Genomic DNA, 22,278 nt, shown 5'->3' on the forward strand with positions numbered 1-22,278 from the left:
ATATAAACACGCATAGGTACGTGATCTAAATGTATGCTGTTTAAACTGAACATAAACATGTATTCTAATTTAATTAAATTAATTATTTTAATTAATTCATTCATTCATTTTTTTTAATAATTTAATTTTTTTAAAATTTTTTTTATTTTAATTTTTCCTTTTTGTGGAGAGTACAGGCTATTTTACTGTCGGGCTTGCTCGACTGTAGCGTTCTATCTTGTTTATATTTAATTTAATTCATTAATTAAACTTTTTTAATAATTTTTTTTTGGTGGTACAGGGATTTAAGAGTTGAGCCCAGATCTCAGAAACTATTAAAGGTGGAACAACCAATGTTGGTATCTAGATTCTCCTATTCTCCTAGTTATTAGTGAAACAATTTCACTCCGGTACTACGCCCACAACCTGCAGCATCAAGTTCGCTCTTCTTCTTCCTTTTGCTTCTGCTAGAGGCGCATGTACCTCAGTGTCGAAAGTTTACCTGGGTGCAGGGTATTTCACTGTCGGGCTTGCTCGACTGTAGCGTTCTCTCTTGTTTTTTCTTTGGATGGTACGTATGTACGTACGTACCATAAGGTGGACACTACCAACAATAGCACACAAACGTCGCCATGACCCTCAAAGCAGCACATCGAAGCTGGTACCCTAAAGTGGCCAATGGATCCGACAGAACTGCCAGACCCCGGGTCAGGCACCGGACAACCAGCCGCAGGATTTTGCGCAGGCAGTGAATGGAAATGGAAATGAAGCTCGCCAGCTTAGCTACTAAATTGCAACGCAAAACCTTCTTCTGCAATCCATCAACGGAGCGGGCCATGTATTGTGGTACTAGAGCACCAAGTTCCTTGGCAATGAAAGCTGTATACTTTGTGATAACTAAGGTCCCGACCTGTGAATTTAAAGCTGCTACCTCCCACCTAGTCTATCTATGGCGGAGTTCGCCTCAGTTCTAGACGCAATCGCAGACGACGCCAGAGGGCGTAGTCAAACTATTCTAACGGGGGACTTTAGCAAGTGGGCGGTAGAATGGGGCAGCAACGTCACTAAAGCATGAGGTCTAACATTGCTGAAAGTTGCTCAGGTCTGGATCTGACGCTATTGAACAGCGCAGTATACCCTTAGCAAGACAGATATCCATTCCAAAAGCGACTCCATTTAAACAAAAACTATGTGGTCTATTAGCGGCATTCCATCTTGTTTACAGGGTGCGCCATCTTTTATGTCGGTATGTAAATATTGAATAACTTTGTCATTAGTGAACCGATTGACTTGAGTAGATCAGTGTTGAAAACCTCAGTTCAAGAAATTGTACAGAATCAAATTAAATAAAAATATCTCATACTTGAAAGTCGGTTTTTTATTTTCAAAGATATTCAATGTTTGCATACCGGCATAAAAGTTGGCGCACCCTGTATTTCATTATTTGCGTTTAATTAAAACAAGAAAGGAAGCTACAATCGAGCAAGTCTGGCAGTTAAATACCCTGTAATCAAACATACTTCCGCCGCATAAGCAAAAGAAGAAGGACGAACCCGCTCTATGGGAGTAGTAGATTTCGATTGCATTTTAAAACAAGAAAGAACGCTATAGTCGAGCAAGCCCGACAGTGTAATACCCTGTACCCAGATAAACTTCCGTCACTGAGTTATATGCGCCCATAGCAGCAGCAAAAAGAGGAAGAAGAAGAGCGAACTTGTTCCTGCAGTTTGGGGGGTTGTACTAGCGAGAATTTGTTTTGATAATAACTTTTCTTAGAATTTACCGAATTGAATAAAATTCTCTAGCGGGGGAAGGGGGGGAAATTTAAAAAAAAAAAAACCCGCCCTTCTCGGACCTAGGAGAATATGGATACCAACTTTGGTTGTTCCAGCTTTTATATTTTCTGAGATCCTTGCGTTCATCCAGACGGACGGACATGTCTAAATCGATTTCTCTCGTCATGCTGATTCAGAATTTATATACTTTATGGGGTCGGAGATGCTTCCTTCTGCATGTTACATACTTTGCACAAACCTAATATACCCTTTTTACCCTACGGGTACAGGGTATAAAAATGTAGTCAATTATTTACAAATATCATATGCAAAGTTTAGTTAATGTAGCTTTGGAATTGTGCTAAATACTTTGCACAACTTAATACTATACTCCTTTTACAGGGTATTCAAATTATATTTCAACGAGAAGACGAGCAATAATCTCGGAAATTGTAAGAGTTAAAATAACCAAATTCTCATTTGGTCTGGGATGGGGCAAGTGTTTTTTACCGCAGTGCCCAAAGGGTTAAGTGTATACTAGTTTAGTTCGAATGTAGGATGTAACGCATAAAAGGACAGACCCCACAAAGTATATATATTCATGATTTGCAGGACAAGACGAGTCGATATAGCCATGCCCGTCTGTATGACCGGAGGGATCGAAGAAAGTATAAAAGCTAGAACAATCAATCTTTGTATCCAAATTCTCTTTGGTCCGCAGCAGTTTTTTTATAATATTTCCCGTAGTTCTTCGAATTTTTACTCAATTTCGATGCGTACACGCAGATAGTTAAGATTCATCATGATTTATGTCAATTGTTAATAAAGTTATAGTCATAAAAATAATCTCTGCCCAAGCTGTACCCACAGTTATTGATGTTCATGTTGCTTTGACTTAACTTTGTCCTGGACACATGCGCATGCACGGACAGGCATAGACATAATAGACACGTTTCCGATGTAAATGTGTGCTATCGAAACACAAATATACATATGTCTCAACTTATGTACATATGTTATTTTATTTATTATACCCTGTACCCGTAGGGTAAAAAGGGTATATTAGGTTTGTGCAAAGTATGTAACATGCAGAAGGAAGCATCTCCGACCCCATAAAGTATATATATTCTGAATCAGCATGACGAGAGAAATCGATCTAGACATGTCCGTCCGTTCGTCTGTCTGGAAGAACGCAAGGATCTTACAAACTATAAAAGCTGGAATAACCAAAGTTGGCATCCAGATTCTCCTAGGTCCGAGAAAGGACGAGTTTCTTTTATTTTTTGGGATTTTCCCCCCTTCCCCAACATTTTAAAAGCTACCTTAACCAAACTTTTCACACATAATAATCATCTACTTTTGTTTCAAATTTCATCTAAATCTGTTAATGCTACAAAAAGTTATTAGCGAAACAATTTCACTCCGGTACTACGCCCACAAGCAGCAACATAAAGTTCGCTCTTTTTCTTCCTCTTGCTTCTCCTAGAGGCGCATATATGTACCTCAGTGTCGGAAGTTTACCTGGGTACAGGGTATTACACTGTCGGGCTCGTTCGACTGTAGCGTTCTCTCTTGTTTAAAATTAATTTTAAAAATATGGAATTTTTTGTGGGAGTGGGTACAGTGTATTTAAAACTTGAGCCCGCTCAAATAGCATTCCTTTCTTGTTTAATACTATTTGTCATCTAGTTGTTCGAAAATACAATAATAATTTACCATTTTACGGACTTTTGTACATAAGAACGAACATATATCTACATCTGCTATATGTTTATATCTGTTACATCGTCTAAGTTGATTGGGATCGTCAATGAAAAGTAATAGCAAAAACCAGCAAAGAACTGCACGACCTCGACATGAAAAGCCGCCAACAGTGCTTGCCTTACTGGACATTATTTCAAAGAAGTGTGCGCAACTTGTTTGGGTCGGCAGTAACTTGTATGTGGAACGGATGTGGAACTCAAGAGCTCAGCAGAAAGAGAGAGAGAGCGAGCGAGTGGGCTAACATGCATAACGGCATGCAGTGTAAGCTCATTGTACTGTTAACCAACGAAGAAGGCAAAGCTTGCGCAGACAAAATAAAATTTAGCGCTGTCAGTCTACCGGACGCTTGGGTCTCAGGCGGACGCTATTTCAACAAAGCCCGAAAGTCTCGCACGAAACTGAAAATCGTGGCTGTGGCTTTGTCGTAACGTCGTCGCGTTGCGCCTGCGCCAAGTGTTTCGTAATTTGATGGCATTCGCTGTTTGGGGGCAATCGCAATCATCGTTGTGCTAGTTTCGTTTTGTGCGCGGCTCGCGAGCGTATTACTTAGACGCTCGCTTTTCATTTCGTACATATAGTTGCACATGCGCCTAATGGCCAAAATCCATTGAGTGTTGAAATTGATAGCAAAGTGATGTACGCGGCGTTCCAAAGCTGTCATAGACAAAAAACGAAGCATCCAAGAAAGCTAGCCAGCTAGCAAGCTAGCGAGAGCTAGTATCAGGAGTATGAGACCGAATATATCTGTTTACCGTGCACCTCCAGACAGAGAAGCTCCCTTTTCCCGGTACTTCGCGCAGCCATCTGTCCTTCAACCTTTATGGAGCAATGTGCCCCGTTCGCCACCAAATCTCGCAAATGTCTCGTGCTATCAGCTTCAACAGCCGCACCATTTGAATCCTAACGCAACACGTACTCACCAGCAGCCGCAGTCGATGCCGCAATTGAATGCACTTTACAACAATGTCCCGCCACCTCAAATTCATCATAGTACAGCCAATGGCCATTTTGCGCTGCCGCCACTGGTTAATCAGCAGCGCGTGAATGAGTGCGCTGGCATACCTCTTATATCGAATTCTTGCAGTCATCTAACGCCATCGCAGCGCCAGCGAATGTTGCGAAAGGCGACGCATTCGCCTAAGAACTGGACGCAAACTCCACCGCCTACGCCAAATTCAAAAATTTTGCAACTAGCTGTACATGCGCAGGGCATGCCGCTGCTCCAGACCCACAAACAGCGGCATCAGCAGACAGGTGCACACTGGAGCTATAATTCGACTGCAACGACTGCAAATTCCCATAAGCTGTCCGACAAGACTCGTGGGCTTCGCTACCAAAGCTCCAAGCTTCCAGTGCCACACAGTAAGGAGCAGCAAGCACCCGTCGAGCACCCTCCGGGAAACAGTAGTTCAGGACAGGATGTGTCACCAGCAGATACCTGTCTTCCACGCATCATTAAGCCGCGAAAGCGTCGAAAAAAGGATCGCAAGCCCATGGCTAGTGGTGTATTCCTTGAAATGGACGTGGAGGTGCAGCCAGCCACACCATCATCGGTATCTCTCCCAGTTTCATTTACGCGCAAGCCGTGCAGCTCGGCGGAAGAGTTGCTAGGTAGCCTTAAGGGCACGCCAAATACAAGTGCTTGCCACACGGTCCCAGTTCATCTATCGTCACCTTCAACTATGCTACCCTACACCCAACAACAACAGCTGCAGCTTCAACAACATCCTGTTTCGCAGCAACACGATGATACCCATGGCGTTTGCTTCTGTCGCGATTGCGATCCGCTGCGCTCTCTCTGGGACTATCCACTGCGGCGTTCCCTGTCGGACTCCAGCAGCGAACAGTGCAGCGGCTCCTCATCGACATCGTCGATGCACTCGTCGTCAGATACTTCTTGCGCCAGTTCTGTCTGCTCGCAGAGCATGCACAACAACAACAACAACAATTTTGATGAAACAGAGCATTTTGCGCCTATCACGGGAAGCAGCAGTCGCGCAAATATTGTTGGTGTAATTGGTTCTCAACGCAGTGGAAACAACAGCGCCAACTCTAATGACGTCACTGTTGCGCAAAAGTTGCCGTCTTCGCGAACGACGACGACGTCTAAGCCAGGAGAAGGGTCTAAAGAATTATGTTGCCTGAGCGAATCGAATGACTCCGTCTATGGTGATATTTTAAGCGGCATCAATATTGCCGACGATCTCTTTGGCAACAGCATCAATAGCAATACCAAACACAGCCCATTTGGAAGGGCCGAGCGACTGTTGAATGAAAGCATTAATGAGATTTCGCGCAAATTAATCGAGACTTGTGCCGTCAACGAAACCGCGCCATCCGGCCCCATTTTTGTTGCTGCTGTCGCCAATAGTTGTAGCAGTGACACTGGCATAGAGAGTGCGGGGAGCTACAAATGCGACGCGCTTGTGTTCAATTTTGATCATTTAAATCTGGCAGATACAAATTTTTCATTAACGCCGCCCACAGCCTTGGATATTCTATTAGATTGCAACAACAATAATGGCAACATCAAGGCAGTTGAGCAGCAACAATTCTATAACAATTGCTTTGACTTGGTATGGCGGCAACAGCGCGACGCTGACAGCAAAGATGCATCTGTCAAAGACGGTGGTAGCGGCAGCGACTCAAGTAATAACAATGCCACACCCACATCGCTGGGTCTGGGAACGGTTGAAAAATTAAAGCCAGCATTTTCCACTACCTCGTGATGACAGCGCCAGCTACAAGAAGTAATCACAAAAACAACAACACTAACAAGAAAAACGAGTGCACTATAGCTGACTGATGCCCTAAAAAGGCACGGTCATGAAAGTTTTTTAATTTGCGACGGAAATTTGTGACGTCGCCATTGGAAATTCGAGCTAATTGGAAACGTGCAAGTCAAGAAAAAGCTGGCCGTTTCAGATTCAGTGTCTGCATAGTGTGGGCGCGGGTGGCAGTCGCTTGGGCGTGGGCGTGCTTCTTCAACATTTAAATGAGGATCGTTAAATGTTTGCATTGCATAACCTGAAGAAACGGTTAGCAAAAGCAACCAAGAGAAACAGCAACCAAACAAAAGAAGAAGAAGAAAAAATTAGTAAAATAATAGTGCGTTGCCGCCGCACACAAAAAAGAAATTACAACCACGCACACACAAAAACAAAAGACATGCTGCTGAAATTAAAGCCATGGGGCGCACAGTAACAACAGAAAACGCTTCAACATCAACAATTACAACAACCACAAAGGGGCAGAAGCAGCCTGTCAACCAGGCAATGCAAACTTCGAACATAATTCAACTTTCACTTTCACTGAAGCAGAGAGACCAGTGTTTTTGTTTTTGTATTTGTTTTTGCCACCAAACGAACGACTCACACTCGCTCCCGCTCATCGCAGACCAAAAAATCACCTTCGCATAGCATCAGCAGATTTGCTGACAAAAGCAACAACAACAAAAACACAAACAAGATCAACAACAACAACGACCAGTGGCCTTATGCAGATTTTTTACTTGCTGGTAGAGCTCAGCAGCAAAAGTAAAAACATAAATACATATATACATACGATACGTACATGAAAATTGTGTAAAAATGAATCCAGTTAGATACCGATAATACATTTTAAGAGGCGATGCAGTGTTTCTTATATAGCTCGGCATACATACATATGTATGTACATACATACATACACGTATGTATGGTTTTGTTATTTGTGCATTACAAATGAATAACATTATATACTATATAGGAGCTAGGGTAGGGTTTTAGATATCTTTAAGTTACAGAAATGAATTGGGGTGGTTTTCACGTTCGTTATATATGCTATATTTTATTTAGGTTATGTTTTATCTGGTAGATGCAAACTTCTCAAAGTTAAAGCAACGTTCCTAGTTAATATTTTTATCTCCAAACTGTATTTAAAGCTTTGGCTTTTAGTTTTGGTTCGTGTTTTGAAGAGGCGTACAAATATTTCAATATTATAAATGTTCATAGTTCGAAAACAACTTTACTTAGTTTTGTGTATTTGTTGGTTCGCTCTACAGCAATGAACAAACAACTGACAAATATTTCACCATCAAAATAATTTCATCCAACAATAGAAATGTTCATAAGTATGTTCGAAAAGTTAACATAGCTTTGTGGATTTATGGGTCGCGTTTCGGCCAAGAAAAAACAATTGACTTCGTATGTATGAACGTACTATGCAATTGTTATTAAATTTCGCCCATGAATTAATGTCCTACATTATAAAACAATTGCTACATTTTGGCCTTTCTGAACACACCAAAACATACATACATAGATTGTTAAACAAAGCGCTACAAAGTGAACTTATATAGAATTTTAAGTTATTTTATGACATAGGTAGTGTAGGGAATGCGGCGTAAAAGTGACGAGTTTTGTACATTTCGTACGAGTATGTATAAAAATACCCCAGTTTTCCCTAATCAATATAATCGGCTGAAGAACCTGACTAATTTTTTAAGAATTTATATATTTACTACCCGACCTAAATAATGTTAATAATAATATTATTTTATTTTATTTAAAAATTTAGTTTGATTCATTGAAATTAGAAGCTGTATATATGTATCTATATATATAGTTTCTAAACTAAACAAACTAGGTCGGGGAGTAGATAAAAACGGAAACAGGAATCTCTATTATCGGTTAAAGCTTTCTGCACAGTAATGTACTCGTTTGGAGGTTTTTTTTATTTGAATACACCACTGGAGTTTTTATTAAGTTTAGTTTGATGGGTTTGTATCCTATGTCCAATCTCAAACAATTGCCAATTTTGCTGGTTTATTCTCGTACTTGTTAGTAATTAACTTCTCATATCTCATGCTGCTGCCAACTAAGCGTAAAATCTAAGACAAGAGCCATCAGACAGCCCTAGTTACCAGCTCGGTTGGCGTCCAAGTTTCTGCCGTGAGTAAAAGTTTTTGCCTTTTTAATTAAAAGAAACTCACGAGCGCAGAAATTTTCTATTGAGCTGCAACTGCGGCTCGCTTCGATAAACGCGACTGACGACTGCCTGTTGCTTACTGCCAACAGCAAAATGTCACAGTTTAACCATGGCAAGCTCCGGTAGGCGGTAGAGCGACTGATAGACAGACAGACTGGCTGACTGACTATAGCAAGCCAGACGGGGTAGACGGCTGACAGGGCGCTTAATATACTTACTATAATTTCTCATCCGCTAAACTTTTCTTAGAATTACTCTCATTGCTTGTAACAAATTTATTTAATTAATTTTTATAGTTTATTGTATCAGGGGTTTTGCACAAATAACAAACGAAGCGGGAAACTTTATTCTCGCATGCCTTGCTTGTTACACTTTTTCATTTCGCACACATATTTTCGTGCGCAGATACATGTAGTTTTTAGCTGTACCTACACAATAAAATGCAATTTATTTATTTTGGCTAAGAAATGAACTTAATAAAAATGTAAGCGAATGCTGCATGCAAGAAACACGAACAAAAAAAAACAATAAATAATGACTGTTTTTATGACCCAAAATGAAACAGACTGAAATATTATTTCTATTTCTTACAAATTATGAGCCTGCCTACATACAACAATAAGGTAGTTTTCCTTTTTATTTATTGAGCCACAACACATCTAATGAGGCACGATTTCCAACCACCTCACAAAATAAACAAGATCACAAATTTCTTCTGTGTTGATTGCTCAGCCTTTGCCACCCATCATAACAAATTTCAAACTGTGTGGCACAGAATCTTTGGAGAACATCTGTGTAAGTTTGGTTGTACCCGCAGACGGTTCTTAGCACTGTTTTCTTCAATGTACTATATAAACGACTTTTCCCTCCACACATATGATATACAATGAAAAGAGTGATTTGGAGAGGCGTTTATAGAGAAGCAATCATGCTCTCTTGCGACCATTTGTGACAGTTATTCGATTTACTTACATGTACATATATGTGTTAGGAAACAATAACTTACAAGGTAACATTTATTTTCAGTCAAATGTTTCATTGCGAAACAAGAGAGAACGCAGAACAGTCCAGCAAGCTCAACAGTATAATAGCCTGTACTCTCCACAAAAAAGGAAAATTAAAAACAAAATTATGAAAAAATATTGAATTTAAAAAAAAAGTAAATAATTTATTAAATTAAATAAAATATATTTAATACATACAAAAGTGCATACATGTTTATGTACAGTTTCAACAGCATACATTTACATCATCGTGTCTATGCGTGTTTATATGCGTGTATGTTTGCAGTACATAATTATGTCAAAGCAGCAACAACAACAACAGCTGCGTGCAGAGCTCCGTCAGAGAAAATATTTATGGCTATAACTTTCGTTTTAATTAACCTATGGAAATGAAATTTGGCATACGGACTCATAATCATTAACCGGAGGTACTTGCTGAGTACAAAATTCCAGAAATTACGGGAGTTATGGAAAAACACGAATTGCGGGGGAGTGGGGGGTGTATCAAAAAAAAAACAAGAGAGAACGCTACAGTCGAGCAAGCCCGACAGTGTAATACCCTGTACCCAGGTAAACTTCCATCACTGAGATATATTGTTGTACTGGCGAGAATTTGTTTCGCTAATAACTTTTCTTAGAATTGACAGAATTGAATAATTGAAAATTTTAAACAAAAGTAGATAATTATTTATAAATTATGTGTGCAAAGTTTGGTTTAGATAGCATTTGAAATGTGGACGCTATTGACGAAATTCTGCAGCGGGGGAAGGGGGGGAAAATTTAAAAAATAAAATAAACTCGTCCTTACTCGGACCTAGGAGAATCTGGATGCCAACTTTGGTTATTCTAGCTTTTATAGTTTCTGAGATCCTTGCGTTCATCCAGACGGACAGACGGACGGACATGTCTAGATCGATTTCTCTCGTCATGCTGATCAAGAATATATATACTTTATGGGGTCGGAGATACTTCCTTCTGTATGTTACATACTTTGCACAAACCTAATATACCCTTTTTACCCTACGGGTACAGGGTATAACAAGAAAGGAATGCCAAAGTCGAGCAGGCTCAACTCTTAAATACCCTGTACCACCCCACAAAAAAGTTAATTAATTTAATTTAATTAATTAACTAAATTAAATATAAAATATTCCATGCATGCATACATACATTTACATCAGAATCGTGCCTTATGCGTGTTTGTGTACTTGTACATATGTATGTATGTGTGCATTGGGCCTGGTTATATGGCTATAACTTTCTTTCCGATCATTCTATCATAATGAAACTTGGTATGCGGATATATAATTACTAACCTAATGTGACTCAAAATTAGTTCAAAATTCCAAGAATTACGGGAGTTATAGAAAATCGTTAATAGGGGGGAGTGGGGGGATGGATCAGAAAAAATGAACAAACTCGTCCTTTCTCGGGCTCAGGAGAATCTTTCGGAGATCCTTGCGTTCATACAGACAGACAGACGGACAAACAGACGGACAGGCGGACATGGCTATATCGACTCGGCTTGTCATGCTGATCAAGAATATATATACTTTGTGGGGTCTACCAAGCCTCCTTCTGTGTGTTCCATGTGCACTCGCACAAAACTAATATACCCTTGTACCCTTTGTGTACAGGGTATAAAAAAACACAAACTCGATTTGCCTAGGGCTTAAGGGAACGTGAATGCCAAGTTTGGTTATCCTAGCTATTGTACTTACTGAGATCGTTGCGCTCATACAGACAGACGGACATGGCTATATCGACTCGACTTGTCATCCTGATCATTAATATATACACTTTGTGGGTTCTGCCACGCCTCCTTCTGTGTGTTACATACATTCGCATAAAACTAATATAGCCTTTTAGCCTTGCGGTGCAGGCTATAAAAACTAGAGGCAGATGTATGAAATATTTAACCGCCTTGGATCTGGAATGATAGCGTCTACAAGTATTAATCATCGCACTATAGACGCAATTGTATGTTGTGCTTAAATTGTTTAACCATCCAGAAGAAAGCCCTGATAGGTTAGTTTTATAAGCAGGTGCGTAATAGACGAGAGAAATCTTGGTTTTTGGCTAACATGTTTCAAATTGTTTAATATAATGCTACATAAAAAAGTTTTAGAAGCTAGCAAAGTCTATATTGAACAAATCTAAACAAATAACAATAATATCTAACAAAGCGCCTCCGCCTAGATAGGGGGATTTTATTTGACTAGCAATGCCCCTGAATCACAGCCAAGTGTAGCCAGGGGCGTTACTAGTCCCACCAACGAAAATTAAAATATCAAAATAAAAAGAAAAACTGATCAGATAAAGGAATCTTATTGTAAATTAAAAGCTAATTCATGCAATTTTATAGAATTAGTGCCAATGTATGTAACATAAAGGAGACGTGGCGGACTCCATAAAGTATATATAGCGATGTCCGAAAGGATCTCCGGTTGTTCAAGAGCTAGAATAACTCGTGCATAGTCACGCATAAGCAAACATAGACATATTTATGAACAGTCTCAATAGCATACATTTATTTCGAGATTGTGTAGTACAGAGTGGAACCAAAGCAGCATTGGAATACAAATCAGACGAACTTTACATGGCTTGGGAAGTCAAGCTGATAGTTTCCGAGATCCTTGCGTGCATGTTGATGGACAGACGGAATAGCTATATTGACTCGTCTTGTCATACTGTTCAAAATTTATACTATATACTTACATACATATATGCGGTCGACCAAGACTCCATTAGGTTGTTAAAAAAATGAACTATAGTATTTGCATCTTAATAAAATTAAACTGACGTCGTCCTGATCAAGAATATTTGTTATTTGCGTGACTTGCGTTTTCTCAATATTGCTCCAATCAGTTATACTCTCATACATATGTATATGTTATGTTTTTATATGTTTTGAACCATAACATATGGGGAAACAAAATTTGGCGTGCAGTTTTTTATACTCTGTACATGAAATGTACACAAAGTATATATATTCTTGATCAGCATGACGAGGCGAGTCGATCAAGCCCTGCCTGCCTGTCTGTCCGTCCGTATGAACACCTGGATCTCAGAGACTATAAGAGATAGAGACACACAATTTTGCACAAAGATGCCTTATGTGTGTATTTTATACGAGTTTGTTTTATTTTTTTGACTTTCCCCCCACTTCCCCCTATGGGGGTTTTCCCGATTTTCTATTCGTATAATCGCCTATATCTCGGAGACTATAAGACCTAGGAACACAAAATTTTAGTCCAAGATGCCTTGTGTGAATACGCAGAAAATGTATATTTTGGAATTTCCCTCCCCCCTCTACCCCGCAAATCGTAACTCCCGTAATTCTCGGAGTTTCGAACTAAAATTTTGCAAATACCCTCAGTTAGTAATTATGTGTCCGTATGCCAATTTATGCGATTTAACAAGAAGTTATAGCCATAAATATATTTGCTGCCCAAGCGCTGCCCGCAGCTGTTGTTGATGCTGGTGCTTTGGTTATATTTACACATATACGAATAGACGCGCATAGGCATACATACATTCACATACACCCTTTACGTGAGTTCGAATACCGAGCGAGGTAAAATCGATCCAAATTTTTTGTTTAATTTTCTTAATTTTTTTAATTTCTATCATTATTGTAAACATATGTACAGAGTATTTCAAAGCGGGGACACCTGACTAGCTTTCTTACTTGTTTTATCCATACGCCGACTAAACTGTTCGCAAACCACATAAAGCCTCATTTCATATAGCTATAGGAACGATCGATCGGCAAAACCACTCTTAGTACGAAAAACATTTTCGCTAATCGAAATATTGTAACCTTTTTAATGAGTTTTCAATAAGTTGGACTATATTCCCAAACTTAAACGAAAACTCTGCACTATGTATATCAAATAGCATTTTGCGGAATGATTCGAGGAATACAGTTTATTTTACAGTTATGCAACTGTGGGAGGGTATTTAAAAATCGGGCGCGCGAAACTCTAACATATTTCGTGCTTTTGCCGTAGTAAAAATCTTACAGTTTTGTGCAAACTTCATAAAGGTCTTTATCTTAACCGTTACTTTAGTAACCGTAACTTGCAAATTATTTTCTTGTATCTTTTGCATCTTTGGCGCTCGCTCATCTGCGTACAAAGTCGGATTCAAATTGCTTGTCATTAAGCTAATTAATGTTTTTATTTTAGGGTCGCTCATCGCCGGCAAAGACGGCATCATAGTCTATTCATTTGCACATCTTCTAGCTCCACTGTTGATTTTTGTCCAAGCGTTTTTTTAAACGGTCATTTAAGCGCGCATAAAAAGTATATTCTAAGTGGACGCCACCTCTTTCTACGTCGCTTGACTCCGACTGTGGCTCGAGCGCGGGCTTCTTTGGAAACCAAGTACGCCATCGTTTGGGGCGTACGTTGAGTGGGTCAGTGGATAATTGGGTCATTTGCAACACTGTTTGCGCCATCAGCCAGCCGACTGACTGCCTGGCCAACCAGATAAAGTGTTTGGCCACGTCAATAAATAGACAACAGTCTGTTGTTGCTGTCGTAGTTGATCTCGGCGCGGTAGCGTCTTAGTATTTTTTTACTGTCTGCAATTTAATTGTTTTTCTTTTCTAGTTGCGTCGTTATGCTTCGCTTTTTCTGTTGAGATATTGTGCCTCACGATGATTTTTTCCATCCGAGTGCGAATAATTTGCTGTACAATTTTTTATAATATGTAAATATATCTTGCCATGAAATTGAAAGTTTTTTTGTTCGCCTGAAACGTCGGGAAAAGCCATTTGGCTAATTGATAGCAGAGTTTAGTGTGCCAGACTTCCTCTTCACAAAAAGTATAACATCTAACAAATAACAAAAAGTCCGAAATTCTTAGAAAACGGTTACGTCAAATGTCAAACAGTTAAGCAGCTAACGGCCGTAAATGTCATTGTAACATTTATTTCGAGTTTTCGTGTCGTTTGTTATTGTCGTTTTCTAAGATACTTTCGGTACCACATCGTACTATAAAGTACACAGACCCCTCTTCCCTTTGTAACAGAAAATGTCGCACATTTGTGTTAAATTATTTCAGCAGTGTTTGGTTATATGGTCCAACCACAAATGGATAAATTTCTAACGCTAAGGTCACGTACACTTACCTCTTGACAAAAGAGATTACAGCTGAAATTTGCCATAGCATCGAACGTGTATCTGCAATCAAAGTCATTGGAGTACTTTTATGCCCAAAGCTGAGCAGTAATCCGTCCTTTTTAGCTTTCGTAAGATCCGGTTTTGGGTGTACTTAAATTTTTTTTAAAACTACTATGCTAGAGTGCTGCTCATGCGATGGTGCCCCAGTATAAAAACCAGCAGATATTGTATTAAATGGGTCGTATATCAACTTCTTTTTATACTCTGTACATGAAATGCACAATGTGGGGTGGTATAGGGTATTTAATAGTTGAGCCCGCTCGACTTTAGCATTCCTGTCAGGGTGACAAGCCGAGTCGATATACATAGCTATGTCCGTCTGTCTGTATGAACGCAAGGATCTCAGAAAGTATAAGAGCTAGAATAACCAAACCAAACTGGGTATCCAGATTCTCCTGTCAGTAGTCACATTAAGTTAGTGATTATATAACCGTATACCAAGTTTCATTATGATAGAAAGATCAGAAAGAAAGTTATAGCCATATAACCAGGCCCAATACACTCATACATACATATGTACAAGTACAAAAACACGCATAGACACGATTCTGATGTAAATATAACTCATGTGTGTATGCATGTATGGTACAGGGGGTGGTACAGGGTACTTAAATTTCTAGAATTATTCTACATATACATACGATATATCGGGCTATCAGACTTTAGCTTCTCTACTTGTTTTCTCTTCGTAACTGCCATAGTGTGCCTTCTAAAAAACTTAGATATGCTGAAATTGTATTTCAAATCCTATCATTTGAAAATTTGGATAGCCCAAATACGTTGAAATTACAAAGAGTATTAAATATTTGTTAAATTGGAAGTCAAGGGTTCTCTTGACTTTCCCTAGTCGCTGCTGCCGTTTGTCGTAACAATTTTGACTTTTTCTTGATTGAGGTTTATAACGTTGTTGATGATTACGAATTTTTGAGTCACTGCTTCTTCTTCAGACGTTGTTTTGTTGTAACTGTTACCTAATCGTTTTATTGGCTTAAGCCCGTTTAATTTTTTCTTGTTTAATTTATTTTTGATGTCAAATTATGCTTGTAATGCATTTTAAACACGTCGCGGCGTCATCATTTTTGTGGTGTCCGATGTTGCTGTTTCTGCTATTGTTGATTTAGTAGAGCACACCAACAAAAAATGGTTTTAAGTGTAAATGGTCAAGAAAGGCGAAACCGGTATTTTTCGTTTGTCACATTTATAGCTGCAACAAAACGATATTAGTGCCAAAAATAACAGCATCGGACACAACAACGGAGCTATTCCAAAAAACAGCTGTTGTTGTTTTTATTGAGCTTTTTGCCGGTGGACGCGCTTGCCACTCACATCCACATCAATTAGCTCGCATGTGACGCGGGGAAGGGGGAGCACGTCTGACGACGCGCCGACTTTTGGTTTTTGGCCCGCTTGTGCGTGAGTGCGAATTTATTGTGTGATCTTTGAACACCAACTGTTTAATTTCATTGTTATGCTTTGTGCCCGAATGTTCAAAGAGGTATGTATATTCGATTTGTGGAAATGTATGTAACAGACATTGATCAGGTACGATTAGGTACGTCTTTTATCACAATCTCTCTCGTGCACTCGCGTTTATTTTATTTTTCCTTTCCTATCCACAAATTCAAAGGAACGTAAACTAAACTTCGCATACGTTGTTAATATTTAATTCGTCACTTATTTAAACATGATCCGATCAGTCAATCATCATCAAAGAAAAGAATAGCCGAGAAAATTTGTAAACTTTCAATACTGCATGTATAACAACGGCGCCAGGATTATAGTGTATTTCCACGTCGGTGTTGCTCGACTAACAATTTTCTCTCTTGTTTTTTTTATTATGCAACGCAACCTAATTTATTTTTTTATGTGTAATACGAGTATTATATGTATATACATACATACAGACATACATACGCATATTTATTTATGTTTTAACTGGAGCTACGCGTAACTGGTCTATATTGCTGTTGTACGAAAATTCAAAAGAAAGAAGCATCGAAAATCTTTTATTGAATCTATAATCAAGTAGTAAAGCGTTAATTATTTGCGGAAGAGGTGTAAGCCTGTTTTCATTTTCGTTGGCTTTTTGAGAGCGTTTTGCTTTTGAGCGATCAAGGTTGTGTGCATCGAAAATTTGTTGTTGCGTAAAAGGAAGTGTAAATGGTTAGAAAGTTGTATGGGTTGGCAACTAGCAGGGCAATAAGCTAGCTAACAACTCTGTATCGGGCAGACACCAACTTCCCCCTGAGCCTCAGCCTTAGCCTCCTGCTGCTGCTGCGTGCTGTGTTGTCAATGTCAGCGCTTGCTTTCCAACTCGGGGAGAAAGTAAGTAGTACGCGCGAAAGATTTAAAAGTGGATCAGCAGAAAAGAAAAATAAACGTAACCAGCCAGCGAACATTGTTGAGGAGCTGCAGTAAAACTTAACGTTGGTGGCAGTGGCAGTTGCTGTATCTGCCGCGTGGTGCGCAGCTTGCGTGAGGCATACATGCCTATGTTGCCATTGCCTCCTACGACGATGCGACTGCTGTCTGCCCGTTTCTCCGTATGCCTGTAGAAAGCCTACGCGAATATACTATACACATCAGAAGCAGCATCCATGGGGCTCCAGCACACCTGAAGCACTTCGTGGTGCATTATTGTTATTTCAATTGATTTTCCAAGTGACGCAGCAGTATTCGAAGAGTTCGGAGCCACCGGAGCAGCGAGTCTCTTGGCTTAGATTTTGAATATGGCGCTCACAGCCACTTACCAAGCACTGTGCTTCAAATTGTGCATAAAAATGCAGTTAAACTGGTTTGCTGCATGTGCGCCTTAAGTGGCAGCTACGACGCTGACAATGCTGCAGACGATCGATGATTCTCAAAACAGGCAGACAGGCAATGAGTCGTTTTGAACGCCATTGAACATTGGCAGTCATTTGAGTCGCTATAAAAAAATGGTGCAAATGAAACTAGTTATCTAATTGCTTAAGCACAATTCAATGTGTGGCAACCACAGCCACCGTCGTTGCCGCCGCCGCCGATATCGCCAGAGTCGCCTCAACCTCCACTGCTGCAAGTGCACCGAGTTGCAAGCCGAAGCTAGGTGACTTTTGTTTTCTATATGGAGTAGAGGTGGGCTCGTGCCGAATCGATATGCAGCCGATGAGTATTCTTAAAATACATGGACCGGCAGCATAAACGGGCATATGAAAAGGGTTTTCTACTAAATCAGAGCTGCCAATAATTCCATATTTTCATTAAAATTTGCCTGAATGTAGAAAAAATTTAACTATTAAAAACGGTTGTGCTATGCAATACAGCTGGTTGGGACTCGTACTTGTATTTATTTTTTGAATTTGGTGCCCATTTGGTTCGGCGGGATCATGCTCATCTCTAATTTTGAGTGATCGTTGGCGAGGCATGTCGTGTGTTGTGCATACGAAATGTTGGCTTACCCAACAGAAAGACAGACGTTTGGACAGACATGGCGGGCGCCGGTCTGGGTTCGCGCTTTTGATCGCACCAAATTTTAATTTGGATTTCACTTTCTTTTTCGATACGCTCACTTGGTTTTCTGCCTTTCAAACCTATGTATGTATGTAAGTATTTTTTTGTTTCTGTGCGTTTTTGTTTTTAATGCAGCGCGGCAGCGGTCATGAAAAATGTAGACATTGAAGAAATAAGGCAAAAGATCGTTGCACAACTCTCAATTTTGTGTATTGGATACATTTTATTATATGTATGTATATGTAGTACATATATGCAAGTACTATGCTGGAATAACGAGCTTTCCTACCTAAAACAGACTGCATGTATGAATATGTATACATACATATGTATATATGTACATACATATACATGTATAAGTTGCCGATGCTATGCTGTGCTGTGATTTTTGTCACTTCACCCTGCCCTATGGTTTTTTTGCCCGTTTTTTTGGCAGAAACTCGAAATATGAAGATATTTATTTATATTTACCAAATTTAGTTTGTACGCATATTTTGGTACCTCAAGACGACATACCAAGTTTGGTTCAGTTTGGGCCACTATTTCATATAGCTGCCATATTACCGATATGGCCGACTTTCACTAATTTCAGTATTTTTAACTGTATCGAACCAGAAACTGGCCTATATATTGCTCACATGCAATTTATTTTAGTTCACAAAATATAAATAATTTAATATGAGTTTATTTTATTTTTTTGATTTCCCCCCTCCCCCCTCTTCAAGGCTACAGAGTTTCGTTAATACTGTCCACATTTCAAAAGCTACATAAACAAAACTTTGCACACGTAATTTATATAGAATCATCTATTTATTGTTTTAAATTTCAATCAAATCGTTACATTTTTAGAAAAGTTATTAGCGAAAACATTTCACTCTAGTACTACAAGTACGCCCACAAGCACAGCATCAAGCTACCTCATCTTCTCTTTTTGCTTCCGCTATGGGCGTATATAACTCAGTGCTTGAAGTTTGTCTGGGTACAGGGTATTTCACTGTCGGTATTGCTCGACTATAGCGTTTTCTATCACGGCTCAAAATCGCCATCAACATCAACAATCATGTTAAAAGCAAAACAATTTGTGTCTTTTTTTTTGAATGGCTTTTAAGTTTGATTACAACATGGCATGTGTTTTTTAATATAATTGGAGAAGAATTTTACTTTTACCGATATTAACATAGTATTGTATTCATCTAAGATGCTTACGTTAATTTTCTGTAATATATTCTGCTTAAATGCGTATTCTGAGTCTTTGTTGCTGTTACAAATGTCAACAATGTTTGCATGCCCAAACAGTAGTTTTGCTGAAACAAACGCAATTTTACAGAAAACGTGCTAATTGGTACGAAGTTCTTTAGTAATTCCATAATAAACATATATTAGTTAGTATTTCCACATTTATAACTTTTTGCAACTCTTTACCATTCAAAAGTACTATTCCACGAAACACAGCGCAACTTATAAAGGTTAATTTTAAAAAAGCACACGAACAACACATGGCACAATTACGCGAACACACTTCATCGCTTAAAAACAGTTTTGGATTATAATTTTACATACCTTGATTAACGTTTTCCATTATATAACTTAACTTTTGTGGGTTATTTTCTTAGTTCTGCAAGCTCAGAAAGTTTACCAAAAATTGCTGCCAAAATCACAAATACATGTGTTTTACACAACCAGGTAACTTGGACTGCGCGCCAAGAAAATGGTGTTGCCATATCAGCAGGAATTAATTTAATTTTCGCTTAATTAAACAATTTATAATAAAATAAAAATAAAATTTTTTATATTTGTACAAAAATTTTTTTTGGACTTTCTGCCAAAAAAAAACGGGGAAAAAAGTTCAGTCTGTTTTAATATAAGCAAGCCTTTCAATACATATTATATATGTATGTGTGTTTGTAGCGTATTATGCCATTTAGAGACTGGTGTGAAACCAAATTAATATAGTATTCATACGTTCTTATAGGTACACATGTATGTATAAGCAAACAATATTTCAACTTACATTTCAATTCAATGGCGATATGAGATATGAACATACATATGCAAGTAGGAGCTTTGCATTTAAGCAATTGGTGTTACGTATGTATGTAGTTTTAAAGGAGTGAGAAAAGAAGGCTGGAAGCATTGGGCTTTGTAAGAAAAATGTGAACTCCATCTCGACCGAAAATTACAAACGTAAGTGAAAACACCAATTAGTATTCCTAATGGCATATCCCCACAGTTGCGCATTCACATTCTGATTTTTGATCAACGCAGTGCTCTGCCATCCGATTTCTCTGTATGAAAATTTAAAAAAATTTTAAAGGTGACAATTTTGACAAAAGAAATGATTAATACTGAGAATGCGATCGCTTTCTTACTGTACTAGTAAATACACTATTAGATTATTTATGTAGTTTTTATAAATGTAAATGCTTCATACACAAGTTTTGGACAAACAAAATATGTAGATTACATTAAAACACACGTAGTTCAAACAATACATTGCACTTATTAATGATGACTATGACTGGAAGTGTCTTTTAACGCAATCTACTTCTGGGGGAACAAACGCTCATTCTGTCTGAGGAGCAATTCATATTTCCAGATATAGCTGTAAACGTTAGATGGCATTGTGTGGATATTAAAATTTAAAATTATAAAAACTCTTCATATAGCTTCTGTATTAACAATTTAATGCCCCAATAAACATTTTTCCCTGATTTCGGCTCAATCTGGAGGAATTGACATAGAAAATGGAAAAAGCTGGTCTCTGTCATTTATTCATAAATTCTTATTTTTAATTGTTTCGTGTATTTTATCTTTTGTCATATATTTAAACAAAACGAAGCCTTCTTTAAACTTGTCATAGGTAGACAAATTTGCTTTAAAAGTATAATGTTTTATCAATTACTAATATAAAAACGCTTCTGGTGCAACAAGGAACAAAAAGTGACTTTCGATAGAAATTACAATTGAAATTCCAAAGTTTAATTCTATAATATTACATAGATAAATATAATCCTGCTGCTATTTTAGAGCGTAGTACTAGCTTAAAATTGCTTCTGGTCTAAGGAGAGAGGATAGGATTTTTGGAGTAAAGGTGGAGAATTGCACATACAGGGGTGCCACAGAAATCTCTTTTAGGACGTATCAAATATCGTTTGTTTTGCCAGGAGTGTTGATTAAAAACACTAACAAAGACATTTTTCCTCATAAAAAAATCATTAAAATATATAGCTTATAGTTTTTCTGAACAATGTGCGTCAAATATATTTTGCATATCCTTAATGTATAACTGTGTATTAATTAAACAATCTTGGGGATAATTGTGTGTCGCCTGGTCTGTTTGTTAACGAAAATGTGAATGGTTATAAACTGCCATTTAAATTTACAATACGGACCAGGGAAATAAAATGAAAGTACATTTTTGTTTTTTCTGAATTTAATTTGAAATGCTAGTTTTTGCAAAACATAGATCGCCACAACAGGACGCAATTTTCGTCGAATTTATGGAAGCACTACATTTTATAACAAGAAAGGAATGCTAAAGTCGAGCAGGCTCAACTCTTAAATACCCTGTACCACCCCACAAAAAAGTAATTAAATTAATTAATTTAATTTAATTAATTAACTAAATTAAATATAAAATATTCCATGCATGCATACATACATTTACATCAGAATCGTGCCTTATGCGTGTGTGTGTACTTGTACATATGTATGTATGTGTGCATTGGGCCTGGTTATATGGCTATAACTTTCTTTCCGATCATTCTATCATAATGAAACTTGGTATACGGATATATAATTACTAACCTAATGTGACTACCAAATTTTAGTTCAAAATTATTATTATTATTCAAAATTACGGGAGTGATAGAAAATCGTTAATAGGGTGCGAGTGGGGGGGGGGGGGGGTGGATCAGAAAAAATGAACAAACTCGTCCTTTCTCGGGCTCAGGAGAATCTGTATACCAAGTTTGGTTATTCTAGCTCTTATACTTTCGGAGATCCTTGCGTTCATACAGACAGACAGACGGACAGACGGACATGGCTATATCGACTCGGGTATAAAAAAAAGTCTAATGTAATCGTCGACAGTTAGTTGTTGCTGACAAC

General features: G+C 38.4%; 2 protein-coding genes across 5 annotated transcripts in view; both read left to right on the plus strand.

The window, feature by feature from the left end:
- Window positions 1-22,278, plus strand: part of LOC115625545 (CCR4-NOT transcription complex subunit 6-like) — a 34,640-nt gene that overhangs the window by 6,362 nt on the left and 6,000 nt on the right. The gene's annotated exons all lie outside the window — the stretch shown is intronic.
- LOC115625544 lies at window positions 4,102-6,247 on the plus strand. Its single transcript, XM_030520621.1, has 2 exons — window positions 4,102-5,595; window positions 5,665-6,247. Exons 1-2 carry the CDS (start codon window positions 4,247-4,249, stop codon window positions 6,245-6,247), a joined length of 1,932 nt encoding a protein of 643 aa, XP_030376481.1. The 5' UTR covers window positions 4,102-4,246.

The sequence above is a fragment of the Scaptodrosophila lebanonensis genome, unplaced genomic scaffold (assembly GCF_003285725.1).
Source record: "Scaptodrosophila lebanonensis strain 11010-0011.00,11010-0021.00 unplaced genomic scaffold, SlebRS2 tig00000072-arrow-pilon, whole genome shotgun sequence".
NCBI lineage: Eukaryota > Metazoa > Arthropoda > Insecta > Diptera > Drosophilidae > Scaptodrosophila > Scaptodrosophila lebanonensis.

Bases quoted from the DNA above. Each gene is read 5' to 3' on its own strand.
- LOC115625544 (XM_030520621.1), top strand. From the start codon at position 4,247: ATGAGACCGAATATATCTGTTTACCGTGCACCTCCAGACAGAGAAGCT. The intron at 5,596-5,664 runs GTTGCCGTCTTC...ATGTTGCCTGAG, and splicing joins GACGTCACTGTTGCGCAAAA to CGAATCGAATGACTCCGTCT.